General features: G+C 34.3%; 1 protein-coding gene across 1 annotated transcript in view; it reads left to right on the forward strand.

Annotated features, from left to right (window-relative positions):
* The window catches only part of LOC124635977 (helicostatins), a 61,208-nt gene extending 42,282 nt beyond the window's left edge, over positions 1–18,926 (forward strand). The window contains exons 2-4 of the mRNA XM_047171937.1: positions 16,758–17,003; positions 17,668–17,801; positions 17,967–18,926. Coding sequence (XP_047027893.1) covers positions 16,759–17,003; positions 17,668–17,801; positions 17,967–18,274 — 687 coding nt within the window. The 5' untranslated portion in view covers position 16,758 and the 3' untranslated portion in view covers positions 18,275–18,926. The remainder of the gene's footprint in view (positions 1–16,757; positions 17,004–17,667; positions 17,802–17,966) is intronic.
* The last annotated feature ends 7,316 nt before the right edge of the window (positions 18,927–26,242 follow it).

Genomic DNA, 26,242 nt, shown 5'->3' on the forward strand with positions numbered 1-26,242 from the left:
TTATTATTATTTATGTGATACCATGAAATATATTTCGACAATAGATAAAAAGCGAAGCCGGAGAAGTAATTAAATTTTGCCACTTACCGCGTATTTTTTTTTAATTTACATGTCATTTTTAGGGTTCCGTACCCAAAGGGTAAAACGGGACCCTATTTTTTTCGCTCCTCTGTCCGTCCGTCCGTCCGTCTGTCACCAGGCTGTATCTCATGAACCGTAATAGTTAGAGAGTTGAAATTTTCACAGATAATGTATCTCTGTTTCCGCTATAATAACAAATACTGAAAACCAGAATACATATTTTGGGGGGTTCCCATACAACAAACGTGATTTTTTTGAAATAATGGTATGGAACCCTTCATGCGATTCCTACTCGCACTTGGCAAGTTTTTTAATTTACATGTGATTTTTTATCAAGTCCACAATGTTTTAGCACACAACCAGTTATTTAATTATAACTTGGCTCTTAACAAAAGAAGCTCTCATTCCAGGAAATGAGATACATATTTACTCGTTCGCAGTTAATTCCGTAAACCATACGATTTGTATTAGATTGTTCTGCAGCCCTGAGATAAGTCACGCAGCAGTAATTACTGAGACATGAGCAAGATGCCACTCGCCGTCTGCTTTCTATTGGACCTCTTAATAGAAATGTTGCACTGAACATACAGAGGAAATTAGTTAAGCTAGAATTTATTGACTGAACTTAGATATTGAAAGGAAAGGCAGGAAGAAAGGAAGACTGACTTTTTAACCGACTTTCAAAAAAAGGAAATTCACAGTTTTACCTATAATGAACCTATGTATGTAGGTATGTATGTTTGTGCGTGATTATCTCACGTTTGGCTTAACCAATTTTGACGCTGTTTTCAGCGTAGGTAGTATTTGTTAACGTAAGAGGTTTTAAATACTTATATCAGTGAAGTCTGTTTAATTTTTTTGTAAAGAGTTTTTTAAATCGATTTATATTATCACACTGTCATACGACAAATATTTAAAGGAGGATTTTAGTGTTTAATTCTCAAAAAGATTTATATTTCATGTTTTTAAATAGAATTGACTTTTTACACATGATAGGCGAGTGAATTTCAACCACAAATGTTTCATTTTACGTAATCCTCCAAAGATACAGAAACCAAAAGCTATTTTTACAACTTTCACGTAATTTCAAACTGTATTGACTAAGAATTAATTGATTTCAAAACAACTTAAAATCGAATTGAACAGTTAAATTAAAATTAATCCGGCTTTCACGTTTAAACTTTTTAAATGTCTAACTAATCTATTGTTTACTGTATTTACTGTCCAGTGATTTTAATATAATTTTGTAAAAAGATTATTTCAATTCATTAATCTTATTCAAATATATTTATCAAATTAAAATTCTTCATCGAGAAAAATAATTTCGAAGAATAGCCAAAAGTTACTAGCTCATTTAACACAGACAATATAAGAAACTAAAGGAAAACTACTCGTTGGTTTAGTGGTCGCAGGCAAAACTGCTATGCACGAGGTCTCCAATTCGATTCCCGGAGCGGGCCGAAATCGTGGGGTTTTAGAAACTTGTTGCAGCCTGTAGTCTGGAAGTTGGTGATTGATACACCCGTGCATTGAAGAGCACGTAAATGTCCTGCGCCTGGTCTCTCTCCGGTCGTGTCGGATTGCCGTCCCATCGGGTTATGAGAGTGAAGGAATAGTGAGTGCACCTGTGTCCAAGCAAATGCTTGAGCACTATAATATGTGCTGCGCAGCTGGCTGATCTCCTTATATGAGAACAGCCGCCGTGACCGAAATCAGCCTTGGACGCCATTATTATTATTATATATCCCGATGGCGCATATCCACAGATGTCTAAAAACAAAATACTTCTAACTTCTGTTATTTTTATACCGCTTTGTTATTCTATCGAAACTTGTGTTCGTGACTGTCCTTTGTAGGGCGAAATTGTTTCAAATAACAGTCCTATGTTTTTATTTTTGGAATACATTTATGTTTCTGATTTTTGTTCTGTTTAGACTTTTTGGTTTCGTTGTAAGTTATGATGAGTATACATTTTCATATTATGTTGTTAATGTTTCATATTGGTTTTTGTTTGTACTTCTTTGGAACATTGGATGATTTAAAAATTAAACTTTAATGTTAACTATTAATTATTTACTTTTTGATAATAATTATAACATCAACACAAAAGTATAAATACTGAAAACAGTATTTCAAAGTTCAACGACCTTCAAACATCAAAAATATTAAAAATACTGCGCTTTCTCGTGTCGGAGATTAATATTTTGTTTAGAACTTTCCTTTTGCAAAGTATTTTCAACTTACCCAAAAAGGAAAAAGAAAACATTATATTTTGCATACCAAGAATTTGGCTGAGCACCTTTCATTACGTCAAAAATATTAGACAGGGCAATATAAAACGTTATTAGGTATTAATTTAAAAAATATTAAAGATTTTACTTTAAAATAGACATTTTAAATTCTCCCTTGCTATACTAATTATCTGATTACAAAATAATAAGCTACGCTTTTCTTACAAGCCGCCATTTTCCAATTCAGTGGCGTTTCACCTGGTCTCGACGCTTGAAGATCGTAGATAAGGCATGTTTCAGGCAGATCTTACTGATACACCCAATTGTGGACTTAACTTGTTATAGACTTAATATTTTTGAAATTAATTTTAAAGTTATATTTTTCGTGACGATATTTTAAACTTGCTGTTGCCTGGTGAATCTACCCACGTCTTGAGGGAATTATTTCGTGCACTCAGATAAAAAAGGGCCCACGTCATTTCCTTGGCTCTAGAAATATTGATAGTCTAGAATGTCGAGTCTTTATGTGTAGGTACTATATCGGTTCAATAGTATTTGCGTGAAAGCATGACAAACATACAGAGCTACATTTATAATATTAGTAAAGTTTGTAAAAATAACTGCCTTTATGTTGGGCTTCATAGAACTACTAGTACATAGTACCTTTAAAATAATAAGCATGCAATTGTTACTGAGGTTATTTGATATTTTTAATTTTAGTTCGTAAACTCTATAACTTCAAACAGCTAACTACTGTTTAACCAGCCCTTTTATCCAACAAAATAAAATAAAAATACACCAACATAAACTTGATATTAAACAAAGTACTTACTCGTACAAAAACTGGTAACATTTCATTACCGAGCATAATATGCAAACCGGGACTTCCCCCATTGTGTAGTTCGCATTAATTTAAATTTCAATTCTACATTGTTGACACAACAAACGGTTGCGAAGCTATTTTAAAGTTTAAAATTATTTTAAACTTAAGAGATACGATCTACCCTTTAAAATATGTAGTGTTTGTTTAACTCTGCTGTTCCCATTTTGCCGACTTTACTCTTGTTGTGGGAATTGATTTTTGCTTTATAAATTAAGTATGTTGATAGTGCCGTATATTTAAGGTGCACTTACATAGCTGATCAAGAGTTTCTTTGTATGTTTATTTCTAGGAACCGATTAAAAAAATACGTCTGTCTGGATGCGCGTAGCAGATTCTATATAACGTTTTAAATTAATAATAAACAATCTATGTCCGTCACTTTGTTACACTTTCTGAAGTATGTATTCACAGACTAGATTTAGAACAAAGCCATCATTGAAATAATATATGTATCAGTGCAGCCTCAATTAACGAAAAAAATCAACATCATTTTCTCCAAACAATACAAAAAAAAGTCTCTTTCACCTCGTATTGTCGCTTGCATTTTAATTAAAAATCCCAACCAAACAGACTTAACAAAAGCCAACAATTTTATATCGAGATAAAAAAATTACAATTTCGTCTGACGGCCGCCATGACAGTCAATTTTCTATTAGCAGCTAAAATATAATAACGAGCGGTTAGCGCAAGTATATTTCAGATTAAATGACCGAAGTCAGTACCGTGATGTCCGCTTCAAGTGATTTAAAGCGATTGTCGCTGAGTTTTGTTATTATAGAAGATTTTATTAGGAGCAGCTAATTATGTGTTTTTAGAGGGCTGAGAAAATTGTGTGTGTTAGGTTGGTGGTACGCATTTACTAATTCATACATTCTACATGCTACATATTGGGTGCAAACTACTTGTACCTATCACACGCACAGAACATTTAGAGTACTGTGAAACTTTAGTCGGTACATAATTTTATCGGTCTTATAACCCAGTATGGACATGGATGGTAATGTACATAGGTACATTGAAACCATCAGATATTTAGTTGGCATCAGACCTACTGTAAAAATAATGAAAATTCGAACTGACTGTCAGCCGCCGAAAATGAGCAAAAGTTTCGCAGTTTATTGTATTTCCATACATAGCCACTTTTTCGTTCACATCTAACCGAAGATAAGTTATGCATAATATGCATAGACGCTTCCTTCGGCGGCTGACAGTCAGTTTGGTTTGAACGCAGCGTTACTCATACAAATACTGTTTCAAATACGTCATCTTTTATTTAGTTTACCGCATTGGTAAGAAAAAGGTATCTACAAATACATAATAAATCCCCCCCCCCCTCTGCCCCTATCCTATCCCTTCTCTGCCTTGAATACCCACTTTAGTGTGACCTGAGGCCCTAAGTAGCACTAGGCAGACCGACCCTATGTGTTGATAGTCGTTTTCACAGAACTGACCTGTAAAATAGTAATTTGGTTTGGGAAATAGTATTCGAATACCTTAATAAAATATTAAGTAGGTTCGTTTGATTATACCTATTTGTCAGCTTAGCATGTTTAAGTAACAAAAACGCAGCTGATAATAAAACCTACTTAGTGATTTCATCGTCATTAATTATACTTAATGATTCATTAACTTTTAATTTTGTTTTTAACTAGCACAACGGAAATTACAGCCAAACATAATTAGGGCTTATTTCTATTAACTTCAAACTCATTGTTCTATCATACATTTCTAAAAATACGTAGAACAGGCTGAAATTACTATATAATTACTAGTGCACTCATAAAACAAATAGGTGTATCTAAGTATATTCATAAAACAAAAAAAAATCATAACATTTAAATAGGTGAAACAAACAAACATGCCTCGTATATATTTCTGTCTGATACAGGTAGGTAGTCCTATTACTTACGTCCTCCTTATAGCTTGATATTGAATATGCTCTGTAAAAAAACATTTTGATTTACATCCAAATATTAGGTATCCATGATAGTTAACTAATAAAATTGCACTCTGTTTTTCATGATTTCTTTTATTACCGAAATATACAAAAAATTCAATTGATAAAACATTTCCCTCTCAATTATTTTGAAGTAAATTATTACTATTACGCATTATTAGCTACTACTAGTGGTTTCACTCGCATCCCAGAAGAACCTGGAAGAACTTGGTTAAAAAGTAGACTATGGATTACTCAACTGCCCTAAAAAACTAGAGTTATATTTCCTGAGTGCATGTAGTATATTTATTTGTCTCACTCTAGAACCTAAAAAACTTGTATCAACTTCCCGAATTACCTACCCGGTGCTTTACCCGGGACAAATGACTCAACTTTTTTCCCCAGGGTTTTGCGATCTATCTTCGTTTCATATGTCTTTTTTTAAGTCCAAATACCACATATCCTTTCTTTTCACAGTCAACAACACTTACATTGTTTCGCTACATTTCTTCCAGTTATTAAATAAATTCCTACAGAACTTCGTATCTCGATAAGTTCTCAATAGTAAACAGACGAACATACAAACTGGTTACAATACATACAGGCTATTGTTTCACGGAGCAAGTTGTGTCTGCGTGTGAAGGAACGTTTTGCTCTGAAGTGGGACGCGCTAGTGTCAGCTTTGCTTCCAAACAGTGACGATGGATTTTTCTAGAACTTTTCATTCAATATAGACTTTTTTTCTGTTAGGTATTAAACTCAAATTCATTTTTTTTTTATTTCAAATAGGCCTATTAAAGCTCTTTCGAAACGTCAAAGTTAGGTGCACGGTTCCAAAGAGTTGGTCTCATGGAGAAGAACCGGCAAGACACTCCATGGACACTCTTTTTAAAAGAAAATAAAATTAATCACATAAGTATTTCATACAGTTTTCTATCTAGTCCTGAGAATGTTATACAATCCAAATTGAGCTAAAAATGTATTAATAAATTATACAAAATAATTTTAGTGCAATATTATATGCTCAACTCTTTATTTAGTTTACGCATTGTAGCCTAAACTGTCGTTAAGCCAAGCGGAAGCTAAAACATCATGGGACAACATAGGATACATTTTATCCGGGTACAGGACGGGACGGGACGCAGATAAAACCGGGTGAAAACGTAAATTACCCAGAACTTTTCCAAACGGCTTCACTATTCTTAAAAAAATATTTATAAAACTTTTATCTAAAATGGATTAAACCTTATTCAGCGCTATCATCCGAGTTGGAAATAATCGATTAATTTTTCCACAAACTATTTAGCACTAAACTTCAAACCACTCGATAATATCATAAATTCACATTAGCCGAAGTATGAATAAAACTTGATCGGTATTCAATAAAATTAGAAATCGCTAACGCTCGATAAATCCCGGTTTTCATTTCAATAAAGTTAATAGGCGATTAATCTTTAGAAGTTGTTTGAGCGATTTATGAACGCACTTCAATAATACACACTTTGATCTTTTAGTTTTAACATGATGGCAAGAGACCAGACGGTATGTCGTTGTTCCCGTGGAAGATGGGTAGGTCTTTAGTATGGGACGCGACCTGTGTCGATACTCTTGCACCATCTCACCTTCCTAGCTCGGCGCGATGTGCTGGTTCCGCTGCTGCGGCTGCAGAGGACCTCAAACGGCGCAAATATAGTACCATATAGTACCCTGGTGGGTAACTATACCTTTGAGCCGTTTGGGGTTGAAACCCTCGGGCCGTGGGGTCCAAGTGCTCATCTCCTATATAAGGATATCGCTAAGCGACTTGCTGACACTTCAGGTGACCCAAGGGCTGGTTTTTATTTTGGCCAAAAAGTAAGCATTGCCATCCAACGTGGCAATGCTGCCAGCCTCTTGGGTACACTCCCGGTGGGCAGCGATGAGGAGGAGTTTTTTGATGCAATTTTTTAAATATTTTTATTAATAGTAAGTGTATATATTAGGTAATAAGTTAGTTGTATGTTGTATATATATTTATTATTAAGTTATTGTAAAAAGTTATTTGTAAATAAAAATATTTAGGTATTATAAAAAAAAAAAAAGTTTTAACATTAGTACAACTATTTTAGATACCTGAAAACCTATGATTATTTTTCCGACCCAAATATCGACCAATAGAATTGCACCATTCGACGTCACGTGGTACAACCTACATGGTATTATACTGAAAATTTTTTGAATATTTTCTCTGGTCGTTGCTACGTCAAACTGACAGGTTGTGGCCGACATTTGGGACGGAAAAATAATCTCCCGAATACCACACGAGCTTCATAATTATCTGGCATTTCCTATAATTTTGAAGCTCTTGTGGTATTATAAGTGATTATCTATGACAAACGTACCTGCTGAATGCCTTATGAATCTCAGGTTCTTTTCCCGGATCGGTCTGAAATCATTTTAGGGATTTTCGGATTTTTTGCTGGGAAGTAAAGCAGGTTGTAAAAAAATACTTTGATTGTCAGATTTTGCTTTTTATAAAACACACAAAAGAGAAAGAAATTCAGTCAATCGTCTAGACTGAAAATAAGACCGAAAATCTCAAGTCAACTAAATAAATGCAATTTTTTTATTTCAAATAAGCCTATGAAAGCTCTTTCGAAACCTCGTTGGGTGGACATAAAATAACTATCTAAGTACTACGAATGTGAATAAGATCAACACTGAAAATTGCATTTCACATGGAAAAGTTAATTTCCTTTGCAAAGTGTAAACAAAAACAAGGAAATAAAAATTCAAAAATCACATCGTATTACAAAACTTTTCATAGACAGTATTCCAATATAAGTTCTTAGAATAGCTCGGTTTGTGTGCTTACCCGTACGATACGATTGAATTTTAAATGAGCGCTGCATTCCTTTTGAACCATACGCCAAAGAACTGCGTGAAAACTGCTGAAGGAAAATAGACTCTATAGCTTGGCAGTAAAGGGTTATAAAGAGTTCAGATTTGGGTGGTTAACACCAAAGGCAAAAGGTAGGTGGTCTATATGTATAGATAAGTGGGACTATTAAGAATTAAGTGATTTTGTATTTAAGCCGTTCGGTACTAACTTGATGTTTCTTTAAGCTCGTAAAAGGAATATTTAATTTCTCTAATGGGATCTGCAGCATTTTCACCGAAGAATTTTGTGATTTACTCCTGCAAGTTGGATTTTTAATTTTTAATAATGTTTGCATTTTTTTTTGTCTTATTTATGAACTTTTGTCGACGTATAGTAGTAGTTTTTTTTTTTATTGTACATAATAATAATTATTAACTTTCTTGCCTCATACACAACTCATATTTATTTGTTAATACGCATATTTATTCTGACTTTCGCCAGAGGTTGCACCTTCGTTCAAGAAATAGCCTATAACCTTTCTCGATAGATGGTCTAACACTGAAAGAATTTTATAAAAGGTTATCAGCAGTTCCTAATATTAGCCTATTCAAGCAATGAAAATGAATACTAAATCATTACCCAGACTATTACCTAATACACAAAATTATATTTGTACAAGTGCTAGAGTAAAGGTGAGAATTGACTAAAGCGTAACAGTAACAACATTAATATCGTTTACTGCTTTGATTTGGTTCAAAGTGGTGGTCCAATCCAATGTTTACAGAAAGTGACATCCATCTAGATTCGCAGTCTTAATCATCTCATTTTAGGTATCTAGTCAAAAGGAGTTGTTTATACGACTAATTCAAAGTCCATTTACAAGAACTCCATTCCTTCTACACGTTCTGAAAAAGTTAATGAAGAATTTGACAAAGTGGAAAATCCGTGGAGTGAGTGCGTGCATTCGGCCGTTACAACCTAGTAGATAGTTACCTTAAAATACACATATGAAAAGGTAAATAAATACAGAAATAAATCCTCATAATTACTTGAGGCTTGAGTGGCGTGAAAATAATTGTACTGTTCGCATACTGACAAATAAATATATTGTTCCTATTAACAGATATTATCTGTTTCATTATTTTTCTCCCGGCTAGACACGATCATTTTGGATAACTGGTCAGACTATTGTGTGTCTGAAAATTTATGTGGTTCGTTTATTTTTGGATATATGTAATTACATTTTTATATATATGTATGTGAAAAGAATGTAGGAGGCTTGATTTTTATAGAGAAACTAGCTTTTGCCCGCGATTTCTTTCGCGTGGAATAGTAACTTCCGGTAGATTTTTGGTTTGACCAATAGGTGGCGCTATATGTCCGGAATAAATTTTATTTTTATATTTTTTTGTAATAAAAACTATCCTATGTCCTTTCTCAAGTTTCAAACTATATCTGTACCAAATTTCACACAAATCGATTCAGTAGTTTAGGCGTGAAGAAAAGACAGACAGACAGACAGACAGACAGACAGAGTTACTTTCTCATTTATAATATTAGTTAGGATTATTTTTTCTAAAGCCAGGATTGGTTTTATAGATATACTATTCTGTGTATTTTCAATATTTTTAGTCAAGAGTTGGAAAGCTTATTTCACAGAAACTTTTCTGGCATGTCTTACATCCAAATACGAAACTGTCGTTTTGTTACGATGTAGTGACTTGGTAAATTGTCTTAACAGATTATAATGAATTTTGTAGCAGTTGTCGCAGTCATAAAACCAGTTCTTCTTAAATGATCAATTCCCGTAAAAGGATAAAATATAAAAATATTTTTTTCCCGCAAAACCTTGTGCACCTTAAATAGCTATTTTCAGAAACCGTCGAATATCCTGTGTACCTTTTAAAAAATATTCAACGAATTTTCTTTTGAAGACTGGCCAAGTATGTGTGAGCTTTCTTAAATAGTGGGCCTATTTCTTCTGTACTTGATTTGACAAGACAAATAGTTGTACCTTCGAGTGTCTGTCGTTAACATCGGCTAGCCAAAGGTTGGATTTCTGCAGGTGTTTTCGACGTTTCCACAATATTTGTCTATATTGCGTAGGTTAGGTTTTACTATATATAAAACTGAACTAAAAGAAAAAATGTAGCACTAGACCTGACAGACTGTATAAGATATTGTAATTACTCTACTGGGCTTCGGGAGATTATATATTGTATCACCTAATTATGTGTTATTTTGAGAAGTTCTCTCTATATCTTTGAAAATACTGAACCGATTATCTTAGAAATCACTGGACCATTTTGCAAAATTAGTTCAGTGTTAGATAGCTCATTTATTGAGGAAGCCTATAAGTCATCCATCCGGTTGCGTACAGCAGATACTTACGAGATACGGGTAAAACCGCTGACAGAAGTTAGTAAATAATACAACCCATACCGAAATAAGCTTCAGTTGACCGCAGTCTGATTCATGAACTTAATACATACTAATCGAGTTTGGAAGTCGGCAAACTAATTGGAACTCAATTGTAAATGAAATGAAATGAAATGAAATGAAATCGTTTATTTTGCAAGTTGGACATAAAATCACTTTTACACGTCATTTTTAAGAACGCTGAGGTCGGCATTTCCTAATGACTGATCCCTGAGAAGAAATGCCGAAACAAACTCAAGGGTCATAGTCTCTTTTAAAGTCCAAACATGTTATAAATCAAATAATATTAGGTGTGAGTGTCACCATGTACGCGGTCTGGAATGGCCTTTTGAGGAAAGAGCCACATCAGGCTGGAGCTGACCAGTCCCAACAGACGGCACGCATGTATCAGTCGTCGTGTAGCTCAACCATATCTTAGGGAGCTCAACGACCTGTCACACGACGATACCAGATCTGCAGAAAATTTGCGTAGGCCATTCAAAAATACTCAAACCCGCCAGACAGTATTTATGTTATAAGAATATATAATGTTGCTCGCATACACGATACTCACATTCACAATAATAATAAATAATAAAAATAAATACAATTATAATATATAAATGTCAAAAAAAAATGTCATTAATAAAATGTTATCTGATGATAATAATATTTAAATGTCAAAAGAACAATACACAGGCATTTGAAAAGATATCACTCACTAAGCGAGCAGCTCATTCCCAAGCTTCTTTATCATTTAAATAATCAGATATTTTGTAATATCCTTTTTTCAAAAGTTTGGATTTTATATGATTTTTAAATTTCTTAATAGGTAAATCACGAACCGCTTTGGGAAGTTTATTGTAAAAGCGTATACATTGACCCATGAACGAGTTGCTTACTCTGTGGAGGCGAGTAGCATGTACAGCAAGATTATGTTTATTCCTAGTATTTATGCTATGAACATCAGACATTTGAACAAAGTTAGAAATGTTTTTACGAACGTACATTAAATTTTCAAAAATATATTGAGAGGCAACAGTCAGAATATTTATTTCTTTGAATTTCTCTCTGAGAGAAACTTTTGGACCCAGATTATAAATGGCTCGAACAGCTCTTTTCTGTAAAATAAATATAGTCTCAACATCTGCACAGTTTCCCCAAAGGAGGATCCCATACGTCATTGAACTTGTTGAATTGTACTGGACAAAGGCTGCTGAGCTCAGCCGCGACTATAAGCGAAGCGGAGATGAGGCATGAGCGGAGCGGATTTGAAATAATGCGGGTATTAAGTATGGAGTTTTATGCTGGTTCTTGTCCATGGCATCCACTTTTTGGCAGGTCGGTTTGAAGTAAAATCTTTTGACGCTTTAAATAAGTCTCATGGTTACACTGTGGCTTGTCTATTGGATATTTTAATTGAGATAGGAGACGTCATGTAGTATATTGCTCTATAAAGATTTCTTAATATTGTTTTACTTATAGTTCATATAATATTCGAATTTTATTTCTCTCTCACTCTCTCTCTCTGACTGTGTTATCAAATCTTTATTATTCTTTATTGCACACTTAACAATTAATATACACAGAAGACAGTTGATGTTCATCGGCGAGCTTAACCCAGAATTGGGTTTCTCTTACAGCCAACCATAAAGCCTCTTAAAATATTGATAAAATGTTATGTCCTTCTCCGCTCCGCTTGACGTAAGACCTCGCCTCTGTAAGTGATTATGAAGTTAGCATCCCGCGAATGTTCGGCCGTAAGGAGTTCAACATTGATTTATAGTATTAGTTGTATTTCAACTATTTACATAAACATTTAATATACCATCACAATTATTTTCTACAAAGTGGAGACAGAAACATATCATAGGCATTTGAAAAGAAAGTCTATTGAAAACAATTAGACATAAATTCATACCCACGGCCATTATGAGTCGGTCTTACTAAGAGTTTCGGGTTGCCCGGGTAACTGGGTTGGGGAAGTCCGATAGGCAGTCGCTCCGTGTAATAAAACACCGGTACTCAGTTGCATCAAGTTGGTCTAGAAGCCGACAACAATATATCTGTGAAATTGCGAGGCCTGTGATTGTTGCTATAAAATCAGTAGTGTATAAACAACAGATATGTACAGTCTACTTCAGGTCAGTGATAACAGTTTACTTACCGGTGACTTTTACTACTATTTAAACATTTATGTCACACATTTAACATTAACCAATTAAGTCTATTCCTTAACTGCGCACAGGCTAAAAGGTTAACTGTTTAAAACTAACTGAAACTGTCCCAATTAAATGGCGTGTTAACTGAGTAATTGAACTTGACGATTACTGTTACACGACTCCTGTTAACTGTTGTTTGGGAAAGTTTTATAATTGTCTCTGCTAAGTTACAAAAGGAATTGCAATTTTGGAGGTGATGAAAAGATTTTTCTGTCAAAAAAAAAAAAAAGGAATAGCTTGAAACCTTTTTTATTGACCCTCTGCAAATAAATGCCTCATCGCTTTTAGGCATGTTTCTGGTACCAAACCAAACTTAGAAACAGAACTTCTCATTATTATGCGGTTTCGAATTTGAATTTTACGAATCTTTGTAATAGCCTTTTAAGGAATCGATTATCGGCTACGCTACGGCTGTTCTCATGCAAGGAGATTATCCAACTGCGCAGGACATATTATAGTTCACAAGCATTTGCGCAGACACAGGTGCACTCACTATTCCTTCACTCTCATAGCCCGACGGGACGGCAATCCGACACCACCGGAATCTTATGGAATTATATAAATATCAAATAATTGTATATTGCTGCCCAAAGACCATAAATATGATCATAACATTTTTTAAATAATTGTTTACTATCTGAAATTCCATAAGTACTTTCTAGCATTCCTTTAAGAGTTAGGTTTCTATAAATATGTCGAGCTTTCCAAAATTAATTGACCCTCCCACTAATATCAACTAGCAGAAAATACATTTCTATTAAGATAAGATAATATTTTGTTTACCTTTTCAAAATTTTGGATAAAAAGTTACATACTTCCAATACACAGAAGGTTCCTTTTTCAGGACAAAACCGGACCTATTTAATATTTCTGTACCTATAACTTTTATACATAATTTCGGAAACACTTTACCATTGCATGTTCGGATTGTTTTAATTAGAAAAATAATTTGCATATGTCGATGTGGAGGGAAAATGGAGTGACCCTTTGGGTGCGGGTTTTAGTCATTTTGAAAATTTCGTGTGTTTCTGCTCTGTTTTAATTAGGATTACATACAATGGTATTTTTTAAAGACTCTTTTGTCATCTACGATTTAATGTAAAGGGTAAAATTCAAAACATAATCAGCCGTGAAATTGCCGCCTTTTGATCAAATCAGCGATTTGACAACTGAAAATGGTTCGGTTGTTGTCATACCTACTTATATAAATACTCTAAACCTATATTTAGTTCTTCACTGAGGCAATTTTACACATATTTTAACGCAGTTATAATATAATGTATGTTAGTTTGTAAGGTATTTATCTATGGGACAATGCAGCCTGAGAATAAACGTATTTTGATTCTGATTTTTAACTAAACATTATCGATCTTACTACAAAAAAGTTAAACAAGCCTTCGTGTCGTGTTGGAAAGTATGGAGATTTTCCTTAAACACGGGACGAACGCCTGTTTTACTTTTTTGTAGTAAGACCATATAACTTAGTATCTAAAGTGTTTATTCTCAGAAAATACATACTTAACCATTTCCCCAAAAAGCTTTCACCGATAAAAACATGTTTACGTGCCGATAAATCGATAAGTTACTCCAAAAGTGTCATTACAAATAAACTATCAGGGGTTTCCTATAAATAGAATTAAAAGAGCAAAAAAGGAAAGAAAGAAAGTGATCAAACGAGGAAGGAAAGCCCGGTATATTCCACTTAGTGCAGTCTTCTTTAGTTCAATTATCAAGTTTCCTGTAGGTACAAGGAAAACAGAAGAATTATTTTTTTTTTGTGTTTTTTTTTAATTTATGTACTTTTTTTTAAGCCCATCTACTTTCTTCTAAAGCCCTCTCTCTATGTACCAGGGCTAGCTCTTTCGAGCAATCCTAAGCCAGCCTATATACAGTATCGCGTTAAGTTCCGATTATTATTTACAAAATTATATGTAGGTACAAATCACGAAGGTTCAGAAACCACCTTTTCTTCACCCTAAGCTAGGGGTTTCTTCACAGTTTTCTACTTAACCTAAGTCATTGACATTTAGTGTATTATATTCTCAGAAACATATCTACAATTGAATTAAAATCACAAAGAACGCGAAGAGTCAGTCACTTAAAAGTTTTCCATTCAATACACGTTTAAATTATTGCGGTTCTATGAAATTAAGCGACAGTAAACTTGGGTTTCAGACTTTAGAGGTTTTCTTCTATAAGATAAAATAATTTTCAGAGAATTTTACATTTACTTCTAACTTAATACAGCCCGTGGGTTCGCCCGATTAAAAACCTAAAAAAACAACTCATAGCCTTACTCGATATTTTTTTTTTTTGGCAAATTGGTCGAGTAGTTCCTGAATTTAGCAATTTCAACCAAATTAGAAACTCTTACGCCAATTCTCACGTCCCGTGAGAACTACTGTCTGCACTGGGATAAAATATAGCCTATGGGAAGAGTAAAGCATGACGACAGTCTGCCTGCACCGGGATAAAATGTATCAGAATCAGATCAGTTAGTCTGGAAGAGTGAAGCTTTCTGACAGTAACAAAATTATTCAAATAGGTTCAGTGCTTTCGGAGCCTTTAGGGTACAAACATACAAACAAAAAAAAATCTTCACATTCAATTAAAAATGAGGTATATAGATTCATAATCTTAACCAATTTAATATTTCTACTTAGGGTTTAAAGGAAAACTTAATCCATGATTTCTTTCCCATTAGGTAAATATTGATGATTTTTATTTGATTACAAATAAAAATTCTACACTTTATTTGCCAACAGCAGCTTAACACTTATGTCATGTTATCGCATGTATCTGCCAAATACAAATAAAATGATGAATTGACCGGTCATCTACATAATCCAACAGGTAGTGTAAAGCTACAGATCCTGAACTGTTTCCCTCGCTCTTCTCGTCCTTGATGGTTGTTTAGTTCGAACAGGCGAACTTTTAGCAAAAAATTATGAACATGCATTCAAGTATCTTCTATATTATCAGTTAGAGTTCTGCAATTATTTTGTATCGTGTCAGAGATTAGAGTTCTCGCATGTTCTGCAGTAAACGTCGAGACAAGTTTGTAGTTAACCAATTGACTTACACTTTTTACTTTGGTCCAAGAGTTACCGTTGTATGTCACTAAGTGAGTTCATTGTAAGTTAGAAGATTGGGAAATGGATACCGGGAATTTGATGGAATTAGTAAGAAAAGTACGTATATATTCACAAATTAGCTTCCACTCGCGGTTTCACCCGCGTCTTCAAGGAACTACTTCGCGCATTTGGGTAATCCCTATAAGTACCCTATAGTAGGTATAGCCGTCCTCGATAATCTCGAGGGGCTAACACCAAAAGAGTTTTTCAAATTGAAACAGCAGTTTCTAAGATTAACGTGTTCAAACTAACAAAAAAAATACTGCTTTGTAATATTAGTACAGATTTTAGTAGCGTTAACACAACAAGAAAAATACTTTATTTTAGATTTTGTATATTTACCTCTATACTTTAAATTATCTCCAACACATGCCTACTGTTCTTATAAAACCAGGTAATCTTAGCTATTTTGAACTTGGCCACAATACAAAAAGCACTAAAGAAAGTTACGTCATAAATTACTTCTGTTACCGAACATGGTTTAGCAATAAACTTAGCACAAGTTTTTACTGAACTCAATCATTAGTTTGTTGTTTTAAGCAAAGTTGATAGAACTTGCAAAACCTTTTTCTGAGAATCCGTATGCCTAACTTGAGTATGACTTACTAATAAATCTGTTTTTTTTTTTCTTGACTAGTGTTAACCGATTGTCGAAACTATAAAATGTGGATTTACTAATTGCCGAATTAAACAAAATATCAGTGTGAACTATATACCTAATGCGGATTTACTTCATGAAAACAAAATATCAATGTGAATTTTAAAGTATTTTCTTTTGCAAGAAGTTTTCTACTGTTTAATTACTGCTTCGGCAATTTACTTATCACTACTTCTTTTTTAGGCATAAAACTAAGTAGCTAAAAAGTGCTAGTATAATAAGCATCATTACCATCCCTAATTACAACTTTTACTTAGATCTAAATTCCCACTTAACGCACAAAATATGCCCCACCATCAAGCAATTTCTCAAAAAAAAAATCTCCTTGTTACAGAATGCTGTACTCCTCACTACCCGTCTGCTTCCTCGTGCTCGGTGCGGCTCTCTGCGCCCCCGAGCGGATGCAAAACGAGGCTGAACCCCACGACCTGCAGCCCCACGAGGCTGAGCCCCACAGTGACCACGTAGCCCCCCTGGCGAAGAGATCACCCCACTACGACTTCGGGCTGGGCAAGCGCGCTTATAGCTACGTGTCGGAGTACAAACGACTCCCGGTTTATAACTTCGGATTGGGCAAGAGGTAAGCTTTGTTTTTGACACTATGTTCTTGATATGTGTGAGAAGAGGCCTGTGCCCAACATCATCATCATCCTCCGAGCCTTTTCCCAAACTATGTTGGGGTCGGCTTCCAGTCTAACCGGATTCAGCTGAGTACCAGTGCTTTACACGAAGCGACTGCCTATCTGACCTCCTCAACCCAGTTACCCGGGCAACTCGATACCCCTTGGTTAGACTGGTGTCAGACTTACTAGCTTCTGACTACCCGTAACGACTGCCAAGGATGTTCAATGACAGCCGGGACCTACAGTTTAACGTGCCATCCGAAACACAGTCATTGGTGTCTAAGATATACTTAGAAAGTACATACAAACTTAGAAAAGTTGCATTGGTACTTGCCTGACCTGGAATCGAACCCGCGCCCTCATACTCGAGAGGTTGGTTCTTTGCCCACTAGGCCACCACGACTTTTTTAACGCCTGTGCCCAACAGTGGAACGATAAAAAGGCTGTAACAGTTCTCGATATCTTAAATATGTAATTCAATTTTTTTTTTTCATTTTTCGACATTATTTACTTTTTATAAAACACTGCATCTCAACTGCAATCTTTACTGTTTCTGACTTCATGCAAATTTAAAAACAGGAACGCCTTTTCTAACCGTCTATCCTTTCATCCTTCCCACAGGTCTAGGCCCTACTCCTTCGGCCTGGGCAAGCGCTCTGTAGACGAAGACCAGTCTAATGATGAACAGCAACTCACCACCAGCGACCTCGACCAGGCTGCCTTAGCTGAGCTGTTCGACCAGTATGATGACGCAGGTAATACTTGGACACTTATAATATATGATTCAATAAAATATACTTTTGAGACAAAGAATTAAGATTTGAATCAGAAAGGATACAAGAACGAAATTTGGTCATATAGAAAGTGCAAAACATTTAAAGAAATTATCCAAATATTAATACCATTCATTTTGTTCACAGCATACCCAGAGAAGCGCGCACGCCCCTACAGTTTCGGCCTCGGCAAACGCTTCGCTGACGACGAAACCTCCGAAGAGAAGCGAGCTCGGGCATACGACTTCGGCCTAGGAAAACGACTACCCATGTACAACTTCGGACTGGGCAAGCGGGCTAGGAGCTACAACTTTGGCTTGGGCAAGCGATACAGCAAATTCAACTTCGGCCTGGGCAAGAGGGAGAGGGATATGCATCGTTTCAGTTTCGGCCTGGGCAAGCGGTCGGGAGATGACGTTTCGGCCGACGATAGCGACAATTATTTTGACGTTTAAATAATTTTGTTATTTTATGGTTAAGTGATATCGCTATTGGGAATTTGCGTGGGAGCAATGTTTCTTGTACCAAAGATTAATTTATTCTTTAGACTCTAGATAAATATTTTATAATTGTTATTAATACTACCTCACCTTTTCGCAGATTTTCATGTGAAAAATCCAGCCAGTTTTCACAAGGAAATCTCAAAGATGTTATGTTTTTACTTTATTATGTGGGTTTTTCTCTTTTAAACTTTATTTGTACATTTCCACGTAAATTTTCATACAAAAACAGTTAATTAATAATAATAAGATTTTTGACTGCATACTTCAAATAATTTAGACATTTCGAATATTATAAAAATGTATTAGAAAGTGTGATTCGAAAAGAGAATGTATTTTTATGATGTTTTTGGACAGTTCAATTATTTTTAAAAAATTATGTATTAATTGATGTTTTATTCATTTATATTGGTTTATAGACTATTTTTATTTACTTATTCTTTTGTAAATTATTATTGTTATGAATAATATGTATAGTATAGCAATTTGTGTAAAACATTATTTTCTTTGTATGTTATAGAGAGTGTGGAGTTACGATCGCGAAGTAAGACATAGTATAAGCTTAAACTCGCATCTATGTTGTTAAATAAATAATGAAGTCTTAAAAGTGTTTTAATTTCCTCGAGAACGACCTTTGAATCATAATTATTTAATTTGTATATTTTTCGAAATTATTTACGAACAATTTTGCTGTAATTCATCCGAAAAATATTCCTATTTACGCGTAAAACGGAATTACTAAAGTAACACATTAATATGTAAATATATATTTTACATATTCATGATTTAGTCTCGCAAAAATCTTTCTACTTTCGTATTTAGTCCTAATTTTCTCCTGATTGCCAAATGTATATTTTTTGTAAAACTTTTGAGTTAAGATTACTTTTTTAGACTTCTATTTAGTCAATAAATAATTATCATTCAAATTTTATTACTTTTTGCATCGTAGCTCTACAGTTAGAAATAAAACTAATTAAATTAAGTAATTAAACATTATTGTAAGACTTCATAATGTTGTTTTGAATATAACCATAAAGGATTATACAAATTAAAATCAAATTATACAAATAATAGAGAAATTGCATCTGCGATTGTTTATTTATTTTACCCTCTATCACAAAAATAACCAAAGTACCCGGTTCGAAACCTGGCTCTCATTTCATTGCCTACCGAAAAACGAGTATGCAGATTTGAATATGAAAAGGAAAATCTACACTAATATTAAAAGGCAAGCTGTTTGTTTTTTGAATGCGCTAATCTCAAATGAGCCATTCGATTTTTTTTCAGTACTAGGTATAGCCCACATATCTAGAAAGTTTTTGAATCCGTCTATCCGACACAGCGGCTGCTGCAAGTACTTAATAAGTACCTTGATAAGTATATTGTGGCTGAATAAAATGAAACAGATCATCGTAAGGGCATAGCAAATAACGTAGACATAGGCCAAGCATAGGTACAGTGGTATTTCTACCTTCTAGTACCTACTCAAGAAGATACTTATAACTAAAATAGATATCTTAAAAAATTGAAGGTATAAAATTAAACTAATCAATGAATTGATATTTATCTAAACAATCGCTAGGATAGCATTAGCTTTACCAAATAATATTCTAAATCGAAATAATATTTACAATTGTTATTCGTTACAATTCAAAGAATTTCTTACAATTTAATAGACAATTTGGATGGAATTTGAATATTGTCAAAGCGTGCCAATTATTTGAAGTTTGATGTCTTAGTAGGTACTTATTTGCTCATTCCAAAACGATTTTGCATTGCTTTGCGAAATAACGAGCTACAAACTCCATACTTAACTATAAATAGACATTGATGTCCAATCTATTCTATAAAAGCTGAAGAGTTTGTTTGTTTGAATGCGCTAATCTCAGGAATCACTAGATCGATTTAACTTTGGAGAAGGTCTTAATATGACAGTTCTTATCCATAACAGGGTGCATCAAATAGTTCTGGATCATAACGTCGATAAAACGACTTATAACTCTATAAAGATTACACTTTGCTAGGTGTGCTCCGCGGTTCCACACGCCACGCGAAGAAGCTTCTTTCTCCGCCCGAATAAAAAGTAGCGTAGGTAAGTATATCCTTTATCAGGTGCTAGACTTTCTGTGTACCAAACATTCAGATCTATTTAGCAGTTTTGGCGTCAAATACAGCCAGTTTATTTCGCAATTTGAATTATGTAAGGATAATGTGCATTTATGTTTAACGCTTTCACTAAATAAGAAATGGTGGAACTAATATGATGAAATATAACCTTTACCTGAAAAAAAGGACATAATGTCAGTTTTAATACATAAGAGCATATAAAAAGGATAAAACTACGATAAACCGCGAATGTATCTATAAAGATTGCACATTATTTCATAAAATTACCCCCAACAAGTAAACACACTAATTATTTCAGTGCTTAGCTGTTAATCCTTTACATAATTAACTTGATATATTCAAGGTTTAACTATATGTGAAGCAGTTATTTAACTGAGAGGTCTGTTCGCTACTGATAAAGAATTATTGCCCATATAAAACGAATGGTCACTTTGTATTTAACTTTTCATTTGCGTATGTGTGGGTTTAAATAAATATTGTTGTTTTTTATTTTATTTTTTATGAACAGTAAACGACATTAACTGGCTTACAGTCAGACAAAAGTGAGTTTCTCTGTTAGCCACTGTGGATATTCTCTCTATAGAAATCAGCCAGCTGCGCAGAACTTATAGTGGACTCTATTCCTTCACTCTCATAGCCCGACGGAAATCCGACATGACCGGAGAGAGATCAGGTACAGGACCAAAAACGTGCTCTCCGATGCACGGGCGTATCAATCACCAAATTCCAGACCGCTTTGTGTAAGTTTCAAACCAAAGCGATTTCGGCCCGACCCGGGAATCGAACCCAAGGCTTACTAGACCAAGGAGGCAAATATGTATGAGGACCGCAAACGTTATTTTTTGGGCTTTTTGGAAATAATTACTCTAAATAAGGTGAATATTAAGGTAGCTTAAAATAGAAAGGGTCAGCAAATAACTCGAAAGCTCGTTTTCAGGCAGATATTAAGATATTATGTAAAACAGTATATTACGGTAATTGTTATTAATTGGGGACGTTTTATTTAAATGCAGAGTAATAGATATAATGGATAGGGTCCATCATATTTATCCTTTAAATATTACAAATGCAAAAGTTAAGCTATAGCAAGTGCGATGACGGTGGACTTTAGGCGAAACTTAATTACCGAACATAGTTTTATTCAGTTGCATAAATAACCTGAATATAGCACTGAAAATATTTTTCGAAAACTTCCTTGAGGATTTTTTATGTCGGCAAAAAACTTACCTACACACAATGTTAACTTACAATATGTACAGGGTACAACCTGTCACTAATAAAAGGGTATCATTTATCATAGTGAATGCAAAAACATTTCTTGCCCTTCCTGAAAGTACCATGCACTTTGTCGGGTTAAGTGCAAAGAGTAGTACTGTCTTAAAATATTACGATTTTTTGCGGCATTACTGTAAAAGACTTACTGCAAACTTTTAGTCGGCCGATAGTTTGTTTGGGCTCATAAATCAGTATGCAGATGGATGTTATTATGCACATTACAATTATCAGGTATTTAGCTGTATCGGAATATCGGTGTATTGGAATGAAGCTTTTGTTTAAATAAAAATACTCGACCCTTGGTTCAACCGTCGCCCGGGTTCGCCCGGATTGAGGAGGTCAGATAGGCAGTCGCTCCTTGTAAAACACTGGTACTCAGCTGCGTCCGGTTAGACTGGAAGCCGACCCCAACATAGTTGGAAAAAGGCTCGGGAGATGATGATGGTTCAACTATCGGCCGACTGTTTAGTCTGCAGTGTACGGGTACACTAAGTGCAAAGAGAGGCACTTCCTTAAAATATCACATTTTTTGTGCCATATTACCATAAACGAGTATTATTTGTTTTACAAAGCATTTACTATAAAAAATAATAGTTTATTTTAGTTCCGACAGTTTTCCTTGAATGAAAAAGTGCGCTTTCCGCTGAAGCAGAATTTTATTTTTCTAGTTATTTTTTCACTACAGCCGTCACTGTACAAATCTAAGCTCTGAAGTACTTCTGAGGAATTCCAAATAAAAGAATTTACTAAATATAGTACTACTCGTTCAAACTTTACCTACTTACACAGTGGTGTTAAAAACACCCAAATTCTGAAATGTAATAACACAAATTAATTTGGCAAAGAAATCTTAGCAACTTAGAAGCCTTTCAAATATTTAATTATCACTCTCCAAAAGAGATTTTCACCTCATTTTTTAATACGAATACTACATAATCACGGTTTCATTATATTTGAGAGCACATACAAAAATATGAGTGCTTACATTTTTGACGTTTCCACCTGGTATGATTACTTAGCCGCCCCCTGTATAAGAAGTAATCCGGGATTATCACATTACGTTTTGAATAATATATTTCTTTTGCTGTACATTATAACACTAGATTTTTCTCGCTGTTTCACTTGCCTGTAGTTCCTATCCTCTTGTGTTACGTCTCTGAACGTTTAAGCAGTCAGATTAAAGAGCTTTGATTGTTTTTTTTTACCGACTTCTCAAAACGAGGTTCTCAATTCGCATGTTTTTATATTTTAGGGTGCATCTACACAGTGCAAGCAAGTAGCTTGTGCATGTTGAGGCACACGCGCAGGTTAGGTACATGCATTTAAAAAAAACGGGCGGGCCCAGCGTCTCGCGCATGTACCAAAGCAAAATACCCACCCGCGTGCTCTTGTCACTTGCGCGTGTTAACTTGCTCCAGCTACATGCACCGTGTAGACGCACCCTAATAAAAAAAATATTCAAATTTTTTATTTTTAAGACACTCAACAAACAAACCAACTGTTGAGCTTAGTAAATATTACATACAGACACAGCGAGTAGTGACAAGACTTGCCGCGTAACTAGAAAACACTATTTTTATGTTTGCTAGAACGGATGCTTTTAACGTTTAGCTCTGAGAAAATCTAGACAATACAGTAGCGGTAAAATCTAGGTAAAATAAATGTATTTATTTTACTATAGTTGTCTTTATGTGGAATTCTATAAACTATCTTTTCGTTTTGCCATTTAAGATTCAAAGACATAATGTATATGGAGCCATGTTATTCAGCAATCTTTAATCGCATTACAACGGATAAATAATATATATGTGTACGGAAATGTATGTAATCCGTCATTGTATGCAATTCCTAGGAAATCTATGTCATTCCTAAAACTGCCCGGAAATGTGTGAAATATATTACATTAGACACATTTCCTAAATAGTAATCGGAAATGTATATTTAAGATATCAATGGGTAAGCGGGGGATAGCGGAGCGAAGGAAGGGGATTGAAGCGAATATAATATCCAGATTTACTTCGGCTGTAACATATATATAATTATTTAGTCAATTATCTAGTTTCAAGTTAAATAAGGATGCATGTCTGTAACAGTATATATTTTGCAATAAATAAATAAATAGATACGTTATAGAAATCTGAGGTATACGAGGTATTTACAGTGATACGATTAAGGGACCACACAACTTTTATTGCCTGAAGCCAGTTTAGGCTTTATTCATTGTCAATAAACCACAAACTATACCGATCAGACGGTACCTACCATTCCTTTGGGTTTTAGAATTAATCCTTGATCGAAAAAACCCAGAATCCGTTCGGAATAGACCTTTCAATAAGTTTCCGGACACTTCGGGTCAAAGGATTGTGGATACAATTAAAAGTTAAATGAACAATAAAATGAAAACGATGTTCCGATTCAAATTGATAAAATATACTTACTTTTAATAATCTTTGTTCAGTTTTAATTGAGATAATTTTAGAAATATACGCGTGGGAGTTATTGTTGACTTTATCTTACAAGTTAGAAATAATACCTTATTGAGTTGTAAGTTCAAACCGTTTTAAGATTTTGAAATCTACCAAAATATTGATCTTGAAAACCCCAAAATATTGTGAAATTGTACAGAAAGCTCAAAAAACTTAAATGTCAGGTAATCGCTTGTGTTACCTATTTACTACATACTTCGGTAACTCTGAAAGTGAATGTGATCCACACAATATTTTTGTTATTGCTGTAAATTATTTAGTACGAAGTCTTAAAACTTAACTATTGGAATAATAATTGGCACAATAGAATATCTCTCATTGACCAACTTTCAAAACAATCATCTTAATTGTTATCTAGTTTCTAAACAAGACCAAAGTCAAAGTTGTTTAAAATTAAATTTCAAAATCAAAATGCCTTCGCAGTGTTTGGCCAAGTTTCTTGTAGTATTCATTAATTTCATAGTGTAGGGTCGACTTGTTGTCTCACTCGGGAATCAAACAAAGGACCCCCGAATCAAACGAACATTGTTGCATAAATGACGCGAATGTCAAACTGCAAGGATAGGTTTAATTATTAAGTATTGTTCCGTATATTTGTATAAATGGCTTATTCTCACTTGCTCCACAAATCCCTTCCCGACGACACCAAAGGGAAAAATAGAATTGCTTAACAAAAATCCCGAGTTCAAAACATTTTTAAGTACAGACAGCATATAAATATAGGGACTTTACGTTATAATAAGTTAATTTTGTCATAGGGTTAAGGAATAAATGTATCATCACAAGTAGATCGCAGTTTTTCTTTCGTGAGTGCCTAAATACTCAGGAAAAATACCTAACAAGAAGTTTCTCAAATGCGTATGTTAAGTTAAAGTCAAAACTGTTTACTGAAGTAGGCTAATTGGATTAGCGCTATTTAACGTCAATATTACAAAATGTCATATCAATTTAGCCGCATTCTAAAATACTTAGTTACTAAAAAAGGGTGTTCCTCATAAAATTAACTGAAATCGTGACCACCCACACATGGGTACATACAAAAATTGAATTTGACTTCTGTCAATTTGTGTAAGGTAAATTAAATAGCCAGCGTTTATTTGGACGGGTAAAAAAGTACTCTAATTTAATCGTGGCCACCTCCACTCTCGTTAACGAGACAAAATTGTGACGCGTTTTGGCGTTATCATATTTACATAACATGTTATACATTTTATTTAAATATAGGTAGATACTTTATACTGTGGTGTGGTCTATGATCACAATACCCTTAAGGCTGAGTAGTAAAATATGTAATAAAAAAATATTCATAGTAAACCTGGTATGTTCATCTGACCAAATAAATACTGACAAGTGAAAAAAATACATAAATAAGTGTTACAAGTTTTTTCTTATAGTAGAACCAAGCTTACAATACAGAATATTGGCGCAAAGAAACTTAAATTGCGACTAGAGTTTCAGTACTGTTGAGTAACAAGATTAGCGTATGTTCAAATGTCACCGACAAGCTACGAACCTGCATTTGAATATATTTACACCTCGGCCGCCTACGGAACCCTAAGTTTTGACGCAATTGACATGCGTGGCGCGTTCTATTTTCAAATTTCGAGCCATAGAGCAGTGACAAACGGCCTTACCCTACATGGCAGATATTTTTGGCACAGATTAAATTTTAGACCAAACTCTATTGAGAACATCGGAACACTAGATTTTTATGTCTTTTTTACGTTAAACCAATATTGCTAGGCTGTGAAAACGAATGGTTATGTTATGTATGTTAGCATAGTATGAGTTTTTCGAAGGAAGGCAAAGCTAATTTTAAAACATCTGTCACTATTACCTAAAAGGATGTAACAATCAACCTATTAGTGAAAAATCTTATGAAAAGATATTACAGAATAGTTGGTCTTAACCTAATTAAAACTACAACATTCTAACAATAGAACTACAGAACTATCTAAAAATAAGTCAGCAAAAGTAGTTGTTGTAAGAAAATCTATGTTAAAATAAGCTGAGTTAACTAACAGCGGATAACATG

The sequence above is a fragment of the Helicoverpa zea genome, chromosome 13 (genome assembly GCF_022581195.2).
Source record: "Helicoverpa zea isolate HzStark_Cry1AcR chromosome 13, ilHelZeax1.1, whole genome shotgun sequence".
Taxonomy (NCBI): Eukaryota; Metazoa; Arthropoda; class Insecta; order Lepidoptera; family Noctuidae; genus Helicoverpa; species Helicoverpa zea.